We start from the raw sequence: 17,267 nt of genomic DNA, 5'->3' as shown, positions 1-17,267 counted from the left end.
ACATACATAAGATAAATTGTTAAAGAAGTGAGTAGTAACATGAATAAATTTTGAAAAATACGTGTTATTCAAAATTTTGGTCGATACTGAAGCCTATTTCGTAGCTTAACTTTAACAAAATCATTCCTATTTCAGAAATGCAAATACTAGTTATAGAAAAGGCTCTTGGAACAACATAACAACCATACAAATTGGAGAATTTTAAGGATTAAAAAACATGTAATTCATAAGAGACTGGTCATATAAAAATATTCCTACAATTATATAGATTATCTTATGTTACTGACTGGTTTTGTAATATTCAACAAACAGACATTGTTATGTTTTATGGTATGGTGAATGATTCATGTTTTCGAATTCACGATTAGATAACTTTTTAAAAACATGTAGCAGACACTAAGTTCGAATAGTTGTTCAGGACTTTTCTTTTCTCTTTTGAAGTCAATTATTTTTAGAATATGCATTTTAATATTTATTCTTTAGCTAGGTAAATCAACATCGTATAGTTCAAAAATCAGTAGAGTCCCACTTGCAAGAATCTTATTATAAAGCATTTTCTTTAAACAACACTAATAAGAGAGTGGTATGATTTTTGTGCTGTCCCAAAGATCCATCAGCTAGTAATTTCGTCAAAGCATGCAAATAAATAACTCATAAAGCACGATATCAATTAAACCAAACCAAGAAATAATAAATAAATTTAAAATATCTTATAATGAAAATAGAATGATTCCAAACAAATATGAACATTGATGGCAGGGATTGAGCAGCCAAATTTTATGAATGTGTGTGTCCCTTCTTTGCACTAACCCATCATTGTATATAGATAACATCAAAATCTCTTTAAATAATAATTATCAAAATTTATATACCAAATTACAATATAATCCTTGCTTAAAAGATCTCCTTCTCATTCACTAGTTTTGACACTCAACTTTTTTATACTCTTCGTGATAATTACAAATTAAATTCTGCCAAATACGACACAAAGAATCGCCGTTTCAGGTGGTAGTAGAAATGGGACTAGAAACTCTACACTCTTCCAAAGATCCAACGAGTACGACAAAATTTCAAACTAATGACAGGGGCACATTCGGAATTTCAACTTTCACACTGCACCAAGGGCCAAAACGCGACACAATTACCAAACTGTCCCTCAGACTTTTAGTAAGGCCACTTCATGAACTCGTCGAGATCGAATTCATCGAACGCCTCCTCCTCCTTCCCGTGATGACACGTCAGCGCGACGTCAACGTCCGCTAGACTTAACGGCGCGTCGATGTGGAACCCGAGCGCGTCCACGTTGCCGTAAGGGAAACTGTCGAACGGCGTCGAGTCGCAGTCGTAGGTTAGAACGGACGTGGGCGAGGCCACCAAGTCGGAATACGACGCGCCACCGTCGGTGCTGAAGCTGTCGATTGCGGCGAAGGGAGACGCCGCCGCCGGAGGCGGCGTTGTGAGGGGGAAGTTGGTGACGGCGTTGGGCCCCTTGAGTTTGACGGCGGCTTTGTCGTACTCGGTGGCGGCTTCCTCCGCCGTGTCGAAGGTTCCGAGCCAGAGGCGTTTCCGGCGGTTGGGGTCGCGGATCTCGGCGGCCCACCGCCCCCACGGCCGCTGGCGGACGCCGCGGAACTTACTACGGCCGTTGGCCGCCTCGGAGGATGGTGGAGGTTTTTTGGGTTTTCTGCACTTTGAGGCTTGTTCGGAGGAACAAGTGGAAACAGAAGCTGAAGCAGAAGAATAGGAACAAGAAGAAAAGGAGTTGTCAGGGAGAGGAAGGTGCATACTGATTTGGGTAATTTCCCTCTTGACTTTTCTTGCTTTTGGGTTGTTTTGTTGCTGTTCGTCGTCGGAGTCAGAATCAGTGGCATCGTGGTCGGTGATTATGATCCGAAGGAGCCTCTTTTGGGTTTTGGTCTTGGTTTTGCATGGTGGGTTATCATCAAAATGAGAATTTGGGGTGGCGAGGTTCATGGGGTGGAGGTTCACTGTGGAGTGTACGGACATGTCTAAAGGGTTGACAGAGAGATATGGAAGAAAACTGAAGAATTGAAAGTTTTGTGAAGGCTGTTTATGTTTGAGTGAGTGTGAGAGTAAGAGGGGGAAGAGGGAAAGTGGTGGTGGTGTTGGAGTGCATGAAGGGTGGGTTTAAAGAGCTAGAGAATTTAGAGGGTATGGGGGAAAAGTGAACAAGTAGATGTATATGCTGGGGGAATTGAGACGTTTGAGAACTTTTGGTGCTGGTGATGCAGAAAGAAACCGAGATGTTTATGGGTAACAACTAACAACTTTTGCTTTTCTTCCGGAGATATATTCCAAGAGAGAGAGAGAGAGAAGAGAATATGGCCAACCTTGGATACGCTTCTAATGAAATCTCACTCCACTTTTGGTGGAAGGATCTAACACACACGGGGTAAGCGTGAGTGAGTGAAGAGACAGTGAAGAAGAAGGTTCAAGAATTCAAGGCCGAACCTTGAATCCTTGGTGATGACAGGGGACGTTTTGGCGGGAAGGCAGAGCAAAGATGTGTTTACGGCAACCGGGGCTGAAGAGAGAGCGAGAGGTTGGAGAGAAACGGAGAAGAAAACGAGATGAAGGGGTACAGGGTAAGGGGTATTTATAGTGCACGGGGTGGTGTTTCTCCATTGGTTAGATTGTGAAAAACATTTTTCTCGTGAGAGTGGGGTTTTGGATTGAAGAGGGAATTGAGTTGGAGTGATTGGAGTGAGGTAAGGGGTGTGAGTGTGAGTGTGTGAGTGGAGGGTGGTAACCTGCGAGAGTGCGTGTGAGTGTGAATGTGTCCTTGTCGGGAGTAGAAAAAATCAGAGGTTCCAGCTGGCAGGCAGTGGTGACGTGTCCCAACCCAAGTTTCCCTCAACTAAAAAATCCCACTCACTTACATATATATATATATTCCTACTCCCACTCCCCCCAATTAACTCTCATACCTTTTACTCTTCAAAATTCATAATCATCATCTCCTTTTAAGCCCTACCTATTTTCATTTTGTTCTTTTACTTCCAGCGGGCCTTATATGCACAAGGGCGTGCTTCCTAATGGGGGCATGGCTGACAATACCTCATGTGAACTTTCTTTATGACTTTTCAACCTATTTTATTACTCCCAATGTATGCTTTCACAGTGAAGAAGGGTTTAGAGAAAGAGGGTCCAACCAAAACTCTCCCTGCTTTACACGTTCTTCAACCTTAGCTCCCTCGCACCACGCAATTCACCAGCCCTGACTTTCGAAACTTTTTCTCTACCGTTGAAATTGGTGTCAATGTGTCTTGCTTTCTAGTTTTTGCCAACGCGGTCCAATGACCTAAGACCCTCATGCAACAAAAACACCAAATTATGAAAGGGTCATCACTAACATAAACTAACATATAATTTCACATCAACAAATTCTAACTCAGATAATTGTGTTCCTTAAATACCTCCACAACAGTTTAATTATGTTAGTGTGAAAAATATTTTGTTAAGACATCTATGTGTTGTTTTTTTCTTCATTCTTCTACTCCATTTCACTGTCTTGCTTCCCTTCTACCTATCTACAGAAGGTTTTGATGAAAAGTTATGTATAATTTAGGAAGGACACTATTGGGCTGGGTTAGTCCAACTCATGATGAGGCTGTAAGAGAGTCTTTTCAGTACAAACTTGTGCAGCATTTGTCTACCCAGAGTTTTCAGGACACTGCTCCGCTGTAAGCATTAGTTATCTGCAGCAAAAAAGGTCCAAAAATCATCATGCACGGATTGTATTTCACCAACCAAACCAAATTTGTGTGGTGGCCGAGAAACTTGTTTTTTCCTATTCTTTTTTATCTCAAACCACAATACACTTACCGCAATTGTATTTCAAACTAGGATTCTACAAATGGACAACCTCTTACTATTTAAATCATTTCTGATTTCAGTGAAAACCATCCATGCACACTTAAATGCTAATTCATACCTAGAGAAAAATAGAAACAAGACAAAGAATTACATTTATTATATGTGATGAAAGAAATGCAAGAAACTGATAAATTTACTTTTCAAAGTATGAAACAAACAAACAAGGATTTGCATGATTAGGGTTAAATGAGGGTTTACTTATTTTAAACAGATCACTAAATACGCCATTAAACGCAAATAAACCATTTGAATCTAATCTTTTCCTATGGACACAGAGCTAAAATATATTACGTAACAAAGTTTTATTTCCCTTTTACTAAACTTTTAATTTAGACAAGTGAATTTTTTTTTCTTCGTTTTAGTTAATAGATGCTTTATTTTATGTCTGACATCTGATAAAAATATTTGTTTTGATAGCAAAAACTAAAATAAAACAAAACACAAAGCTAGGAAGACCATGACACACCCATGTCTCCCCTCGCCCTATCTGACCACCTCTGCATTGTTCGAAGGGCAAACAAACGATTCTCAATCGTCAGAGACGTGTCTCTTGCTGCTTCTTCTTCTTCCTTTTTTAATTCTAACTATCATAATCAGACATGGACCCTTCTTTTAAGGTAAATTGTCGTCTTCAAATGGCGGTTTATGGACAAATTATTGTTTCAAATTTTGAAGTCAGAGGTTATCTATTATGTGACTATGAATATATACACTGTAAAAATGTAAAAACAATAACACACATCTTAATAAATATTTCAAATTACTTAAAAAAAAAAAGCAAGAGTTGAACAATTTTTTAATATATTAAATATTTTCATTTACCATCACCTATTCTAAATTCCCTTGATCTCCTCTAAAGTTTTAATTGTAATAACTCTTGAAACAGCACTTTAAGCTCTTAAGAAATTTTCGTATGGGTGTGGTATGAAGAAATTCAATTTTAAAGTGTGATGTTCTTCCCAGTCTACATCATAATCTTAAAACACAAGTTCTGAAGCATGAGTTGGACCAATAATTAATACTTCAACCGTTGAAATTTCTAGTTAGACAAGAAGGACTCTGCATGCTTTATCAAAATTGCTATATTATAAAAATAAACTGAATTAACTAAAACAAAAAACTACGTCATCTGTTTTTTTTTTTATTTTTAAATTAAACTACTTTTAAAACAAACTATTTTGACAGACTTGAATTAGTCTGCCACAAAATAGGCTTCAAAATAAGATGGGTACAAAGAAAGATTCAAAATAGTTTGAAGAGTTCGATATTTTTGTTTGAAGTTTTAGAGAGTATTTAGATTTTAGTTGCAACAAATGAACCAATTTTAACTTTACCTTCTACTAAATATTGGGTCAACTATTGTTTTGTATTCGGATTTAGTTAAATGCAAAATTTAGATAAAACTCCAACTAACTTAAAGCTAATTACTTTTTTTAAGTTAATCTCCGAACTAAAATTCAAACCCCCTTAATTTAGATATTAGATGAGTTATAACAGTTGGGTTAATCTATTTGATTAAGTTGCATGATACACGTAAGAAGGAGGAATGAGTAAAATGAGGGAATGTTAACCTGATATGATGGATCTTAATTAAAAGGTTTAGTTAGGGTTTGGCTTGAAGGAGAAGCAGAGGCAAAATAAGGGTGCTAGATAGTTAAACACGTGTGGTGTTACCCTTCTGGGAGTGCGAAAACATTTGACAAGAAGACTGTGACCCCGCAATTTGCTTGTCAACCAAGTCAAGACTCTTTTTCATTACTTTTTTTCCTTAACTTTTCCTCCAAGTCTTTCATTTTTCTATTAACCACTCACTTCAATTCTAGCAACTTGTTATGACCTCACACACAAACGTGCCTTTCAACCATGCATTTTTCATGCACCACAACAACTCAACCTCACCCTTCAACTATGTTTAGATATCTGCCTAATTTCACTGCATGATTTGGCAAACAGAACACAGGAAAAAATTAGTCATGATTCAACCATTTTTTTTATAGGAATGATATGAAATGATAAAGTGGGAGGAATACAAGTGAAGAGCTTCCTCTTCCTCTGCAGCATCACATCATACCAACATGAACTTTCAAATCTTATCTGTGGAAAAAAAATCTGAAGAACCCTTATAATTGAACATATCCATAGCATGCCTTTCATTTTCCAAGTACTAAGCAGGCAATAAACACGCCCAAGTGATTCAACTTTCCTTTTGTTTATGCCAAAGGACAAATATATTCCTCATTATCTTGACAAGTTTGAGGTTGGACTGTCTCCATCAAAATAATGTTCAAAGACAGACCTTACTAAATATCAATACCTTGGTCTTTGCAACATCCACTTTCTACAATTACAAACTAATATTTTATGAGTCCTTCTCTACCCCTTATGCTAGACTGATGTTTGGGAAGAAACACCAAAAATGATAGATAAAACTGCATAAAACTTTGCTACATAGACTACATGCTCACATCATAATTTCATTTTTCTTTTGTAAAAGTATAAGTAGCCACTGCCTAATTTGTAATGATTATTTGTTTGAAATATCAACTCAACTAGCCGAAAGTTTGCATAGCACTACATTCTCCAGTCCCCAGAAATTGCTAATAATGAAAAAAAGTATTCAAATTCATTTGAAAGATATTTTGTTCTTTTACATAAATTAAGATTTTGCTGCTTCATTTAAACAGCTAACACATGATCATCTCCCAAGGCATAATTCTGTCTTGTACGTGTGTACAATTTCTGGTACAAGTGGATCATTGTTGTTGGGATCCGTCCAAAATGAGCCATTTGACTAAAGGACCTAAAAATAGTGGAATTAGTTTCCAAATAATCAAGATTTCTTTAGTATATAATCTGCAGTTCAAGTCAACTGTGCAGAAGTTAAAAAATTTGAACAGACAATCATACACAAATCTGAAGTTATGAAAAGGAAAATCAGTTATGCATATCCTAATAGACAACTTTTACACATCAAATAACCCCTGTTCATGTACTTACAAGCTCCCATTTCTCAACCCTCAAGTCCCAATAGCACAACAGGCTTTGAAATTTTTTACTCAACACAACTTTTACTATATTCCAATGCTCAAACATGCACTGATTTAGCTTATCACAGACAAAATATGAGATGGTGATTCAGAAAATCCATCTCTTTTCTATCAGAAAGTTGAATACAACTCCAATCTTTATGCAAAAGTAATAAATATCAAGATGAAAAAGCAAAGTAAAATAAAACCTTGGAAACGGCTAGTGTTGGGCTCCATTGTTCCTTGAGAATGTCAAGACATATACTGCCATTGCTGTTGATGCTTAGTTGGAACACCTTAGTCATAAGCATGATAGTGTCATCACATCTAAGTAGGCTATGTTTAGCTTGCTTCGAAGATCAAATATATAAATTAGAAGCTGATTGATCATTTTTGGTCTTTTTAGATCAGGAATCAAGCAAGACGCGAAAGAGGAAAGAGAGGGAATGGTTTGGACTCTGGTCTGGACTTCAGAACACGTCAAATCCTACCCAACACAACCCGATAGTTTACTTTTCCAAGTAATAATTTGCTTTTCTGCTTTTATGTTTCATTCAAATTAGATAGAAGATTAGAGTGAAAATTTCTTTTCCACATAAAAGAGTATCATTCGGGTCAAAATTTCTTACAGAAAATGATTTTAAAGATAAAATCTTTCCTATCAGTAGTATCTACAATGCCTGTTGATTCAAAGACAATTGTGCAATGCTAGTACAATGCTGAAACCAATCATAATAATAACAACAAAGTTTGTATACAAATTTTTTACATTTTAAGGAAATATATTCAACAAGAGAAACCATTTAAGACCCTTATCATAAAGTATTTCTACGTTTTCGCTTTCGACAAAGACACTGATGTGCTGTTTGATACATGTAGTACAGCTCAATGAGCAAAAAACTTGCTATTTTTTAAACAAAACCTATTCATGCCAACTCATTCTGCAACGTACATGTTTATGCTGAATTTAGACAATAGGGGTGGGCGTGGTTTGTATTTTGAAAAGGCCCAACCAAATCCAAACCAAACCATATTTTTTATATAAAGTGGTTTGGATTTATGTGAACCAATACGAAACCTTTTTATAAACGGGTTTTAGGTTCAAAACTGGCTTTAAAACCAGTTCGATTCCAAAACTGATGCTAAGCCCACAATTAATAAGAGGCTGTTTTAAATTTGGTTCAATGTTCAAGTTTTTTAAGAAGCTAAATGAACAAACTCTTCCTCCACCTCCTCTTTTTTAAAATTTTAGATGATCTTAAATGAAGGATAGCCTGAGATTTCTAAATAACCTCAACAGCAATTTCATACTTCTTTTCCAACCGCAATACTTCTATTCCTCACAACATATTTTTTAAATATCTTTTTGTTTTATTTGATTTAATTTTTCATTATTAAAAAAGAAATAATTTAATAATTATTAATTTTTATTTTTATGACACAATTAGCTCAAATAACTTTTATTTAACTTTTTTTAGTACTTAAAAATAAACAAAATTAAAGGGATCTCTTAAAAAAAAAAAATTCTACTAACTATTTCCTATACTTTATTGGAAACATCTTTTTAGTCTCTTTTTATTTATAGATTAGAGGTTTTGTTCATTTCAATTTGAAATTAAAAAAAATATAAAGATGCAAGAGAAGGTATGAAGATAAAGGGAGAATTTAATAGCTAAGTCTGCTTCATCTTATTTTGAGAGAAAAACATGGAAAAGTTGGATTTAAAAACTAAATTACCTTTTTTTCACACTTTTTGTTTATTAATTCTACTTCTATTATTGTGTATTCTTTCCTTTTTAGTTTTAATACATTCCAATGAGATTTTTTGTTTAAATTTCTTTCTTACCATCAATCCAGAAACACACCTGACTTTTCTTTATATCTGGATCTCTTCTCTTTTCTTTTATTCAACTTCTTAAAGAGAACAAATTTTTCCCATCTTAGATGAAATGGAGAAATCCTTCCAAGTATAAATGATCCGAAGTTGTCTGAAGCTCAAGAAATTTGAGTACAAAGTTATAGAAAAAAAACAAAATTTTGGTGCTAGAGACAAGACAATAAAGTAACAAATAAAGTTCAAGATAATGTAATTTCATAATTTAAATTTGAAAACATTAATAAAATAGTTAATATGTAAAATAAAATTATGAATACCAAATTGAAAGAAACAAATACCTATAGAAAACCATAAATCAAATAGACAGAAGGAAAAACAGGAACATGAACATCCATGATTGCCCCAAATCCTCATAGGAAATTTCATCCACAAAAACCCCAAAAGGGAGAAAACTAGTACAAATATTAACTGAGGCAAGAGATTATAGTTTAAGACTATTTAATAAAATTTCGTCAAGACAATAATAGATTTTACTTGATACCAGTGTCATTTCTATGAAAGGAGGCAAAAAAAGAGGGCACATTAAATTTTCAAAAAATAATAATAGCCAGGTCATTTTATTTCCTAAAATTATATGAGTAATGCAATGCAGACATACACAAAGACAGCAAAAATCACAGTCAATTAACTTTCTTTTGGTAAGTGGGAAAAGGAAGAAGAAGCAGTCATTATTGAAATCTTTGGATTACAAAAATGGCAATGATTGATAATGGCCTTCCAACAACATGATTGTGGCTTTTTTGTTAGTTTATTTAATGTATAGAACTTAGAATAGTGAAAAAGGTGACATGGTCATGCATTAGAGATAAGCTGCTGATAAAAATTTAATTTATTTCTATTCACCCAGTTTTCAACCTGTATTTGGGATACTCATGCCCAAGAGTGTAAGTTTAAGTTTAAAGTGTTAGTCTAAATGTCACACTAAATAAAAATAGAAAGACTAACAAATTCATCAAGGTTTTAGATTGGAGGTATATTAATCCCTTATTTAAGTTTGATTTATGTTTCATTGATGTTAAATCTCTCTTATTCTCATTTATTCAGATAATGTGATAGAGTGAAGTATGACATGTTTTAAGATACATGGTAAAGTTAATAATGTCATGATATAAAACAAATTATGGAGAGATGATAATATAAGTGTATATTAATTAGATTTAAATTATCAAGTAATTTAATAATTGAATAAATAAAATTCATTTTCAATAAAAATTTATGAAAAATATTATCTTACAATAAACCAGTAGTATTATGCTATCGATCAGAGCCATTATTTGGATGGAATATATCAATGAACAAGTATTAACTGGTAGATTTTATTAAACCAGTGAAGTGAAACTTTTGGGATGTATGTACATGGAATTTATGCCAAAAATGAATATTAAATTTATCCATATATATTAGATGCCTTTTGAAGCATATATTAAGACATCACCACACTGTAATTGAAAGAATCAACAGACAAACAACAGGGTATTAATTATTTATCATATCATTTGCCTATCCATGGCATGATTTGGTGATTCAGAAACACTGCATAGTTCTAACAATCAGTAGAACAAAGGGGACAGATTGTTCTTGAATGAAGATCATCAATTGAATCACAACGTTAATCACAAGAATACAATAAAATAAACCTTCCTAGGGAACAAAACAACTGAAGTGATTCCATCTGTGAGAACTGTTTCATGCACTCTTATATATACCACTGAATGTTGCTTTCTGAAAAAACAAGTTCAAGAAACCAATTTGCTTGGAACACAAGAAAGAAAGAAAGACAGAGTTAATTATGGAGTTTGAGCAGTTGATTCCTCCTTGGATCTATTCTCTTCTGAAGATGGCCGGTTTTCGGAGTCAGATAGCCGGATCTCTTCAATCATTCTCGCTACTTCCTCCATGGTAGGCCTCATATCTGGAACCTTTGCCACACAGGCCATGGCAATTTGCAACATTTGCACCATTTCTTCTTCAATGTTTTGGTACCTCATTAGCTCCACATCAAAAACCTCAGCAGTCCACTCCTCCCTAACAACAGACTGCACCCACCTTGGGAGATCAACCATGTCATCGCGTCCTGGAGACTGTTGAGGCGCTTTTCCGGTCAGCATTTCCAGAAGGAGAACACCAAAACTGTACACATCTGACTTGTGAGAGTGCTTACGAGTTTCAATCACCTCAGGGGCGCGATAGCCTGCAGCTCTAGAAGGTGTTGCAGGAACATTCATAAGTGGGGTCAGGCCGAAGTCAGAGATGCAGCCATCGTTATCCTGGTTCAGGAGGACATTCGAGGATTTCACATTTCCGTGAGTGAATTTTGGACCACCAACTGAATGTATGTGAGCAATTCCTCTGGCAATTCCAACAGAGATTTTTATTCGGGAGTTCCAATCTAATGGAGTTCTTCCACTTGCCCTGTTACCTGTCATTGAAATCAGATCCAATTTAACTCATGTACATATACCATAAGAAGGTAAACAACATCAACAGGTACAGAAAATGAGATTATCCTAAAAGACATATTCAAACAATAGAATAGTTTCCAAAACTATGATAAGAATTTTCATCTCTTTCAAATATGACCATATTTCTACTGCTTTCATAGCAGTAAACAAGAAATTCAGTGTGAATATGCGAAGCAAATAGCATGCTATATATGATGATGATTGTGACAGACTACAATAAGGAAACTACGTGCAGTTTCAGTTGCAGGTACATAATGATGGGAACTAATTACAAAATGGGCTAGGAAGGATTTTCATTGATGGATTAGAGACACCTATAATAAGGACTATATATGATATAAAATAACTTGTATTTGTAATTCTTAGTTCTGTAATAGAAACTACACGATGGCAATTATTCATGGAAAATAACTAATGGCTGTTGTGTATTAGCAGTATATTAAAAAAAGGGAGTGTAATTAGGCAAGTGTATGACTTGCAGTTATGGGTAGAAAATACTCACTAAACTTGTCTCGAAGACAGCAAATGTATTGCTGTATAATGTAGGATTATGTGTTCTGTAATGTATTTATTTCTTCATCAATAGGTGTTCTATCACATAACTAGTGGTCAATGATGTACTTACCAGTTTTAGTATGCTGACTAAATTCAGTCAAAACTTAATACATATTACTTATAAGGTCAAACATATTACAGCTTTACTTGCGGGATTAATGATATAAGAGTATTTTCTATCAATTAACTAAGATAAAGTGTCATCACCTCATAGTGAAGCAATGGATCACTTATTTCAACATTTCATAGTCACATTCAATGGAGATGTCAGAAATTGATTCCCCATTACTTTTTGTTACAATTTATTTAATAATAATAGATCTAGTCCTTCTACTCAAATATCATGAAGTTCAACTCTGTACGTAAAATTTCATGCGAAATATGTATAAACTCAAATACAGAATAATAGAAAACTAAAACAAGCTTAGAAGTTTTAACTGAAATAAAGAGAAACAGAAATGCATACCATGCAAGAGGGTTGATAGATTGCCATTTGGGATGTAGTCATAAACCAAAAGCTTCTCATCCTTGGAATAATAGTAAGCACGAAGTGGCACAACATTAGGGTGCTGTCCAACTCTCCTCACAATCTCCATCTGCTGTTCAAATTCTCTTTTGCCTACAACAACTTCCTTCAACCTTTTCACTACAACTGTTGTCGACTCTTCCAATATAGCCTTATATGCAGTACCATAACTACCCTTTCCAAGAACTTCAGCCGAAGCTCTCAGCAAATCCTCTAGATCAAAATTATAAGAACTGCCCTCAAAGAAAACCAACTTGTTTTTCTCAGGTTCTTGCACCCCACTTCCAAACTCTTCTTTTGGCTTCTCACTTCTCCCACCACTAGGACCCTTGCCTTTAGTAGCTCTGGGGCTTCCGTCATTCTTTTTCTTTAAACAACACAGAAAAATGATGAGAGCTACTAAAAGTAATAATAGCACACCCCCACCAACTGCAATTGCAATGATAGCAGCCTTACTCAATTTACTTTTGGAGCTATGTCTTGAAGGACTTGGTGGGGAAGGACTTAATGGAGAAGGTGCAGGGGGGACTAAAGAGCATGACTTTAGAGGTAATCCACATAGAGAATTGCCCTCAAAAGAAGAATTGGGGAAAGTCTGAAGGGCAGCAGGGATAGAGCCATTCAAATGGTTGTAGCTTAAATTCAAGTGCCTGAGCTTAGTGACATTGAGATTTGGTATCTCACCAGATAGGGAGTTGTTCTGGAGGTTCAACCTAGTTAGTTGTGTTAAGTTTTGTAATGTCTTTGGAATAGCACCGGTGAAGCAATTGTATGACAGATCAAGTACATTGAGGTGGGTGGACAATGAGGTAGGTATGTTACCAGAAAGGTTATTATGCTGGAGGTAAAGATATTCTAGGGAAGGAAGAGAAGAAATATCAGGAGGAAGACTTCCACTGAGTAGGTTGGCACGGAGGCTGATGTTTTTGAGTGAGTCAATCTTGCCAAGTGTATTGGCCGGAATGGTGCCGACTAGTCCAATTCCAGGAAGCCGGACAGAAACAACACGGGTGCCATTCGGATTGCATGTGACTCCTACCCACGATGTACAGATTGAAGTAGCTGGATTCCACTTAAGGTCACGGCGATGGGGAACAGCGGCAGCAAAATCAAGAAGGGCTTGCTTGTCAGAACTTAAGTCAGCAAAGACCATAGGACAGAGAATAACAATTATGAAAAGGAAAGGATGCACTCGAGGGAAGTAGAACTTCATGGAGAGTTTTTTGGTGATAAGGTATGAGATATTGACACTTGAATTTGAAGTAATATCTGCCATCCTTCATATTTTCCTGGTTTAGTACCATGAGCACAAATCTAAGTTAGAATACAATAGCATGAAGAAGCAACCACTATCAATTATCATGACAACATTTCTGAAGGTATTCATAGAATAATTACAGTTAATTAAAAGGAACATCTGAATCAACCAAGAAATATTTAGGTAGCTGCAAGCTCTGAATCAATTTTGCAATATCTTTTTGCTTAATGTAAGATTTCCATTACCATCACAGTTGTAATGGAGGATTAAACCTTTTGAGGTTACAAAAAATACTTGATATTCAGAAACATACTTAATATTTTAAAAATGCCTAATGTAGCTTCAACTTTGCAGTGTGACACTTACAAACGACAGCACAACAGTAACCTAACGAAAACATTCATCTTGGAGCAGGTTATATACATCAGTCACAATCCTTGCTTAGTGTAACTAAGAGTATAAGTGACAAAATGAAAATAAAAAAATATTACATGATGTTGAATGAAAACAATAGCATCATTTTCAGTTTTGAACAGTGGACATTAAAAGATATCAAATGAAAATTATACCAACAAGGAGAATATTCAAGTTACAGTTGAAACAAACAATGGCCATACCTAAATCATAGCTGCTAATCAATTACAAAGAGAAATGAGCAGTGGAGAAGATGACTACAAAAAAGAATGTTAAGACAGCTTGGTCAAGAAGGAAAAGGGAAATGTTTGGTCTAAGAAATGACCAATTCCTTCTTAATTAGCCGAAAGCTATTAGTCAACTAGCTGGAACATTAGCCATTTTTGAGAGACAGAAGCTTTTCCAACAAATGGTCCCAAGTAGAAAGCCAAGTAGATGAACCCCAAAAGAAAAGAATCCCAGGATTTTTAGCTGAAGAGAATATAAAAGAACTTAAGAACAACATTTACTGTCCAATTAAGTTGTTGGAGTAGATACTTTAGCTTTCTTGTGACTTTAAAACTTGAACTAACATTTCTGCAGTTAATTCTCAGAACACATTTTCTTGCCAACCAGAAACCAATGTAGGTTCCTTCCTGCCTTTTCTTTTTCCTGCACGGAAGAGGAACTACCCGAATTTCTACATTGAATACAAATGAATGAATTATGAACCCAAATTTTGTTCACACACCACATTTAATGTATTGGGACGGAAGTTAAAAGACCACTAATAGTCAAAGTTGTTCAACAACTAAATTTTCATCGAAAAAACTAAAAACAAAACATCTAACATAAAATAAAAAAACAGAACCCCAAGAGTTCACATCATTAAGAAGTAGCACCCCACATCAAGAAGAAAAACACCAAACACTAGCACCAGAAAGAAACCCCAAAACTCCCTTTGAAGCACACATCCTTGGAAGCCAAACCCACAATGTGGAACCCATTTTATAGTTTGAAGCCCATAAGTGGGCATTCATGAAAACCACTGAAACAAATCACCCCAGATCTGCAAACTAAGTTACAAGCATAAGTTAGCAGGCAGAGACAAGGAAAGGAAAGATTTTTCAATGAGTAATCACCTGAAAGGAAGCAAACAGGAAGAAACACAAGGATTCATGGAACAGCTCAGAGATTAAACCACAAGGCAAGATGCATTCACACTGTAGAAGCTGAGCAAGTTGCAGTCTTGAACTATGCTTCAGATTCTCAAGTAATTAACAAATGATGTCTCGATTGGAGCATGAAAGCTCAACACCCCAGAGAATTTGCATGAAAATGGAGGGGCGTTTTGAGGTAGAGCTTACTATAGCAGCTAGAAGAAGTGAAGACGCATGGCTAATTAGGGAGTTCAAAATTAAAGTAAGAAAGGCTCAAGATTCAGGAAAGTGAGCCCTTTTACTTTAATTATTTATGTCAAAGTTGAAGATAGATATAAATAAAAAGCAAAGAGGAAACAAAAAGGTAGCAAAGGATTAAAGAATGGTTTGGCCAGCAGAGCAATGCATAACACACAGTGACCTCTTTTCTTGCTTCTTGACTAAACCAGAAGAGAGAGAAAGAGAGTGAAAAGTCAGATAACAATGCACACGAAGCACCACGACTATCATACTGTGTGATAACTCCTTAAACGGCCCAGATCAAAAGCACTGTAAAAAAATTAGCAATTGCACATGACAGGGGAAACAAAGCAATTTTATATGCTTTTCTTCCAATCCCTATTGTTTGTTTACCTTTTATTTTCTAGAAAAATGTCATTTGTAAAATAAATTGATAATTAGAGAGAGATATAATAAAGAAAAATAGACTTTCAAATGTAATGTATAAAATAAAATATATATCTCTACTGTTACAAAAATCCCTTCTTTGAACATTTTGGGTTGCAATAGTACATGCAAAAATATGGATACAATTTGAAATGAATAAAAATAAAAGAAAATTGGAAAGAGGGTTTCTCTCTAATTAGGAATTAGAGAAAATAGGAAGAGTTGAACTTGTTATTGATCCTCTCCCTTTCAATCTTAAGAAATTAGGTTTCTTTATTTGAAAGTTTTTATACCTCGCATCACATGCATGGACTGCCATCACATTTAATGGAATCATCCATTCACTTCTTTCTGCATCTCATTCTCATTACACACATTTCATTTTTTTTTTGTACTTGTTTGTTCCATTATCTTCTCATTGTTTTTCTCTCTTTTCCATTTTTTCCTTTAGCAGAAATTTTACTTTTTATTTTACAAGAAAACAGTATTTTTTTTACCCTGTTAATAGTATTTACAGTGCATATTTACTGTAAATTAAGTGATAATTTCAGAGAGAAGCAATACAACAAATTCGTATAACTTTATAACGACAACACAAAAAGTAAATTTCCTTTACCTAAATGATACTTTATTACACAATCTTCTTCTTTTTGTTTTAAAATTATGTTTTTTTCTTTTCTGAAAGATTAATTCACATCAAAATGTTGTCCATTTTAATGAAAGGAATCCATTGAGGCACCATGATCGAGCAATTGGATTTTATACAGAAAGATAAAATGAAAAATATTTCATTTTTAAATTAAAAGAGTTATATAATAGTTAAAAGAGTTATATAACAGTTACAAATAAATGATTGAAACATTAAGTTTACATATTAACATATAATTTTTATTTTTTAAAATTAGAAAATTAGAAATTATATATTATTATTAGAAATGGAAATTTTAATCTTCCCTTCTGAAACCAACTTCAAGCATATAATTTAAGATCCATTTTTGTGAGTGAATAATTATATTATCATAACTAGTTTTGAATTCCTACTTCTATAGAATTTGAAAGTTAGAAAAGAAAGAAAGAAAGAAAGAGTTTGAGTTAAATTCAAATGGTTAACATCCAGCGTAAATCTATTTAAAGTAACTTAAACATTTTTTTCTCGATTTCACGTAATTTCTTTTGTCAATGTGTGGCAAAACACATACTATATTTTTAAATATAATTTTATTTATTATAGTTTATAATCTAATAATACAATATTCACAAATTCTTCAAATGTATCCTTTTATTTTATTCATTTCATTCTTTGTTAAAAAAGATATTCACAAATTATCTTTCAATAATCTCAGAAGTTGGAGAAAGAAAAATATTATATTATAAGATTTGGTAGTAATTTACTATCAACAATAAGCGTGGTTACATAAAATAAATAT

The 17,267-nt window shown here is 34.5% G+C and overlaps 2 protein-coding genes and 1 long non-coding RNA gene across 8 annotated transcripts; all 3 read right to left on the bottom strand.

Moving 5' to 3' along the window:
• Nucleotides 1-840: 840 nt before the first annotated feature.
• On the bottom strand, nt 841-2,859 carry LOC137827235 (pathogenesis-related genes transcriptional activator PTI6). The gene has a single exon (XM_068633497.1). It carries the CDS (start codon nt 2,005-2,007, stop codon nt 1,165-1,167), a length of 843 nt encoding a protein of 280 aa, XP_068489598.1. The 5' UTR covers nt 2,008-2,859; the 3' UTR covers nt 841-1,164.
• Nucleotides 2,860-6,498: 3,639 nt separating this feature from the next.
• On the bottom strand, nt 6,499-7,364 carry LOC137826066 (uncharacterized). 2 transcript variants are annotated; one of them, XR_011083399.1, is made up of 2 exons: nt 7,133-7,364; nt 6,499-6,697 (listed from the first exon to the last, which is right to left on the bottom strand). It is a non-coding gene; the product is annotated as an uncharacterized LOC137826066 (long non-coding RNA). The 2 variants fall into 2 exon arrangements; XR_016515161.1 differs by having other exon boundaries at nt 6,499-6,688.
• A 2,912-nt stretch (nt 7,365-10,276) lies between these two features.
• Nucleotides 10,277-15,818, bottom strand: LOC137827234 (putative inactive receptor kinase At5g58300). Of its 5 annotated transcripts, none has more exons than XM_068633496.2 (4): nt 15,157-15,684; nt 14,239-14,714; nt 12,304-13,652; nt 10,277-11,239 (listed from the first exon to the last, which is right to left on the bottom strand). In XM_068633496.2, the coding sequence occupies exons 3-4, from the start codon at nt 13,637-13,639 to the stop codon at nt 10,608-10,610; spliced, it is 1,968 nt and encodes a 655-aa protein (XP_068489597.1). In that variant the 5' UTR covers nt 13,640-13,652; nt 14,239-14,714; nt 15,157-15,684; the 3' UTR covers nt 10,277-10,607. The 5 variants fall into 5 exon arrangements, with proteins under 5 accessions (XP_068489597.1, XP_068489593.1, XP_068489594.1 ...); XM_068633492.2 differs by having other exon boundaries at nt 14,239-15,090; nt 15,157-15,649; XM_068633493.2 differs by lacking the exon at nt 14,239-14,714 and adding an exon at nt 14,917-15,090 and having other exon boundaries at nt 15,157-15,623.
• Between the last annotated feature and the right edge of the window lie 1,449 nt (nt 15,819-17,267).

Source organism: Phaseolus vulgaris, chromosome 8, assembly GCF_051622355.1.
Source record: "Phaseolus vulgaris cultivar YP4 chromosome 8, ASM5162235v1, whole genome shotgun sequence".
NCBI lineage: Eukaryota > Viridiplantae > Streptophyta > Magnoliopsida > Fabales > Fabaceae > Phaseolus > Phaseolus vulgaris.
The sequence above is the reverse complement of the archived record's forward strand: the minus strand, read 5'-3'. Positions and strand labels throughout refer to the sequence as shown.

Bases quoted from the DNA above. Each gene is read 5' to 3' on its own strand.
- LOC137827235 (XM_068633497.1), bottom strand. From the start codon at position 2,007: ATGTCCGTACACTCCACAGTGAACCTCCACCCCATGAACCTCGCCACC.
- LOC137827234 (XM_068633491.2), bottom strand. From the start codon at position 13,639: ATGGCAGATATTACTTCAAATTCAAGTGTCAATATCTCATACCTTATC. The intron at 11,240-12,303 runs GTATGCATTTCT...TTTCAATGACAG, and splicing joins TCTATCAACCCTCTTGCATG to GTAACAGGGCAAGTGGAAGA.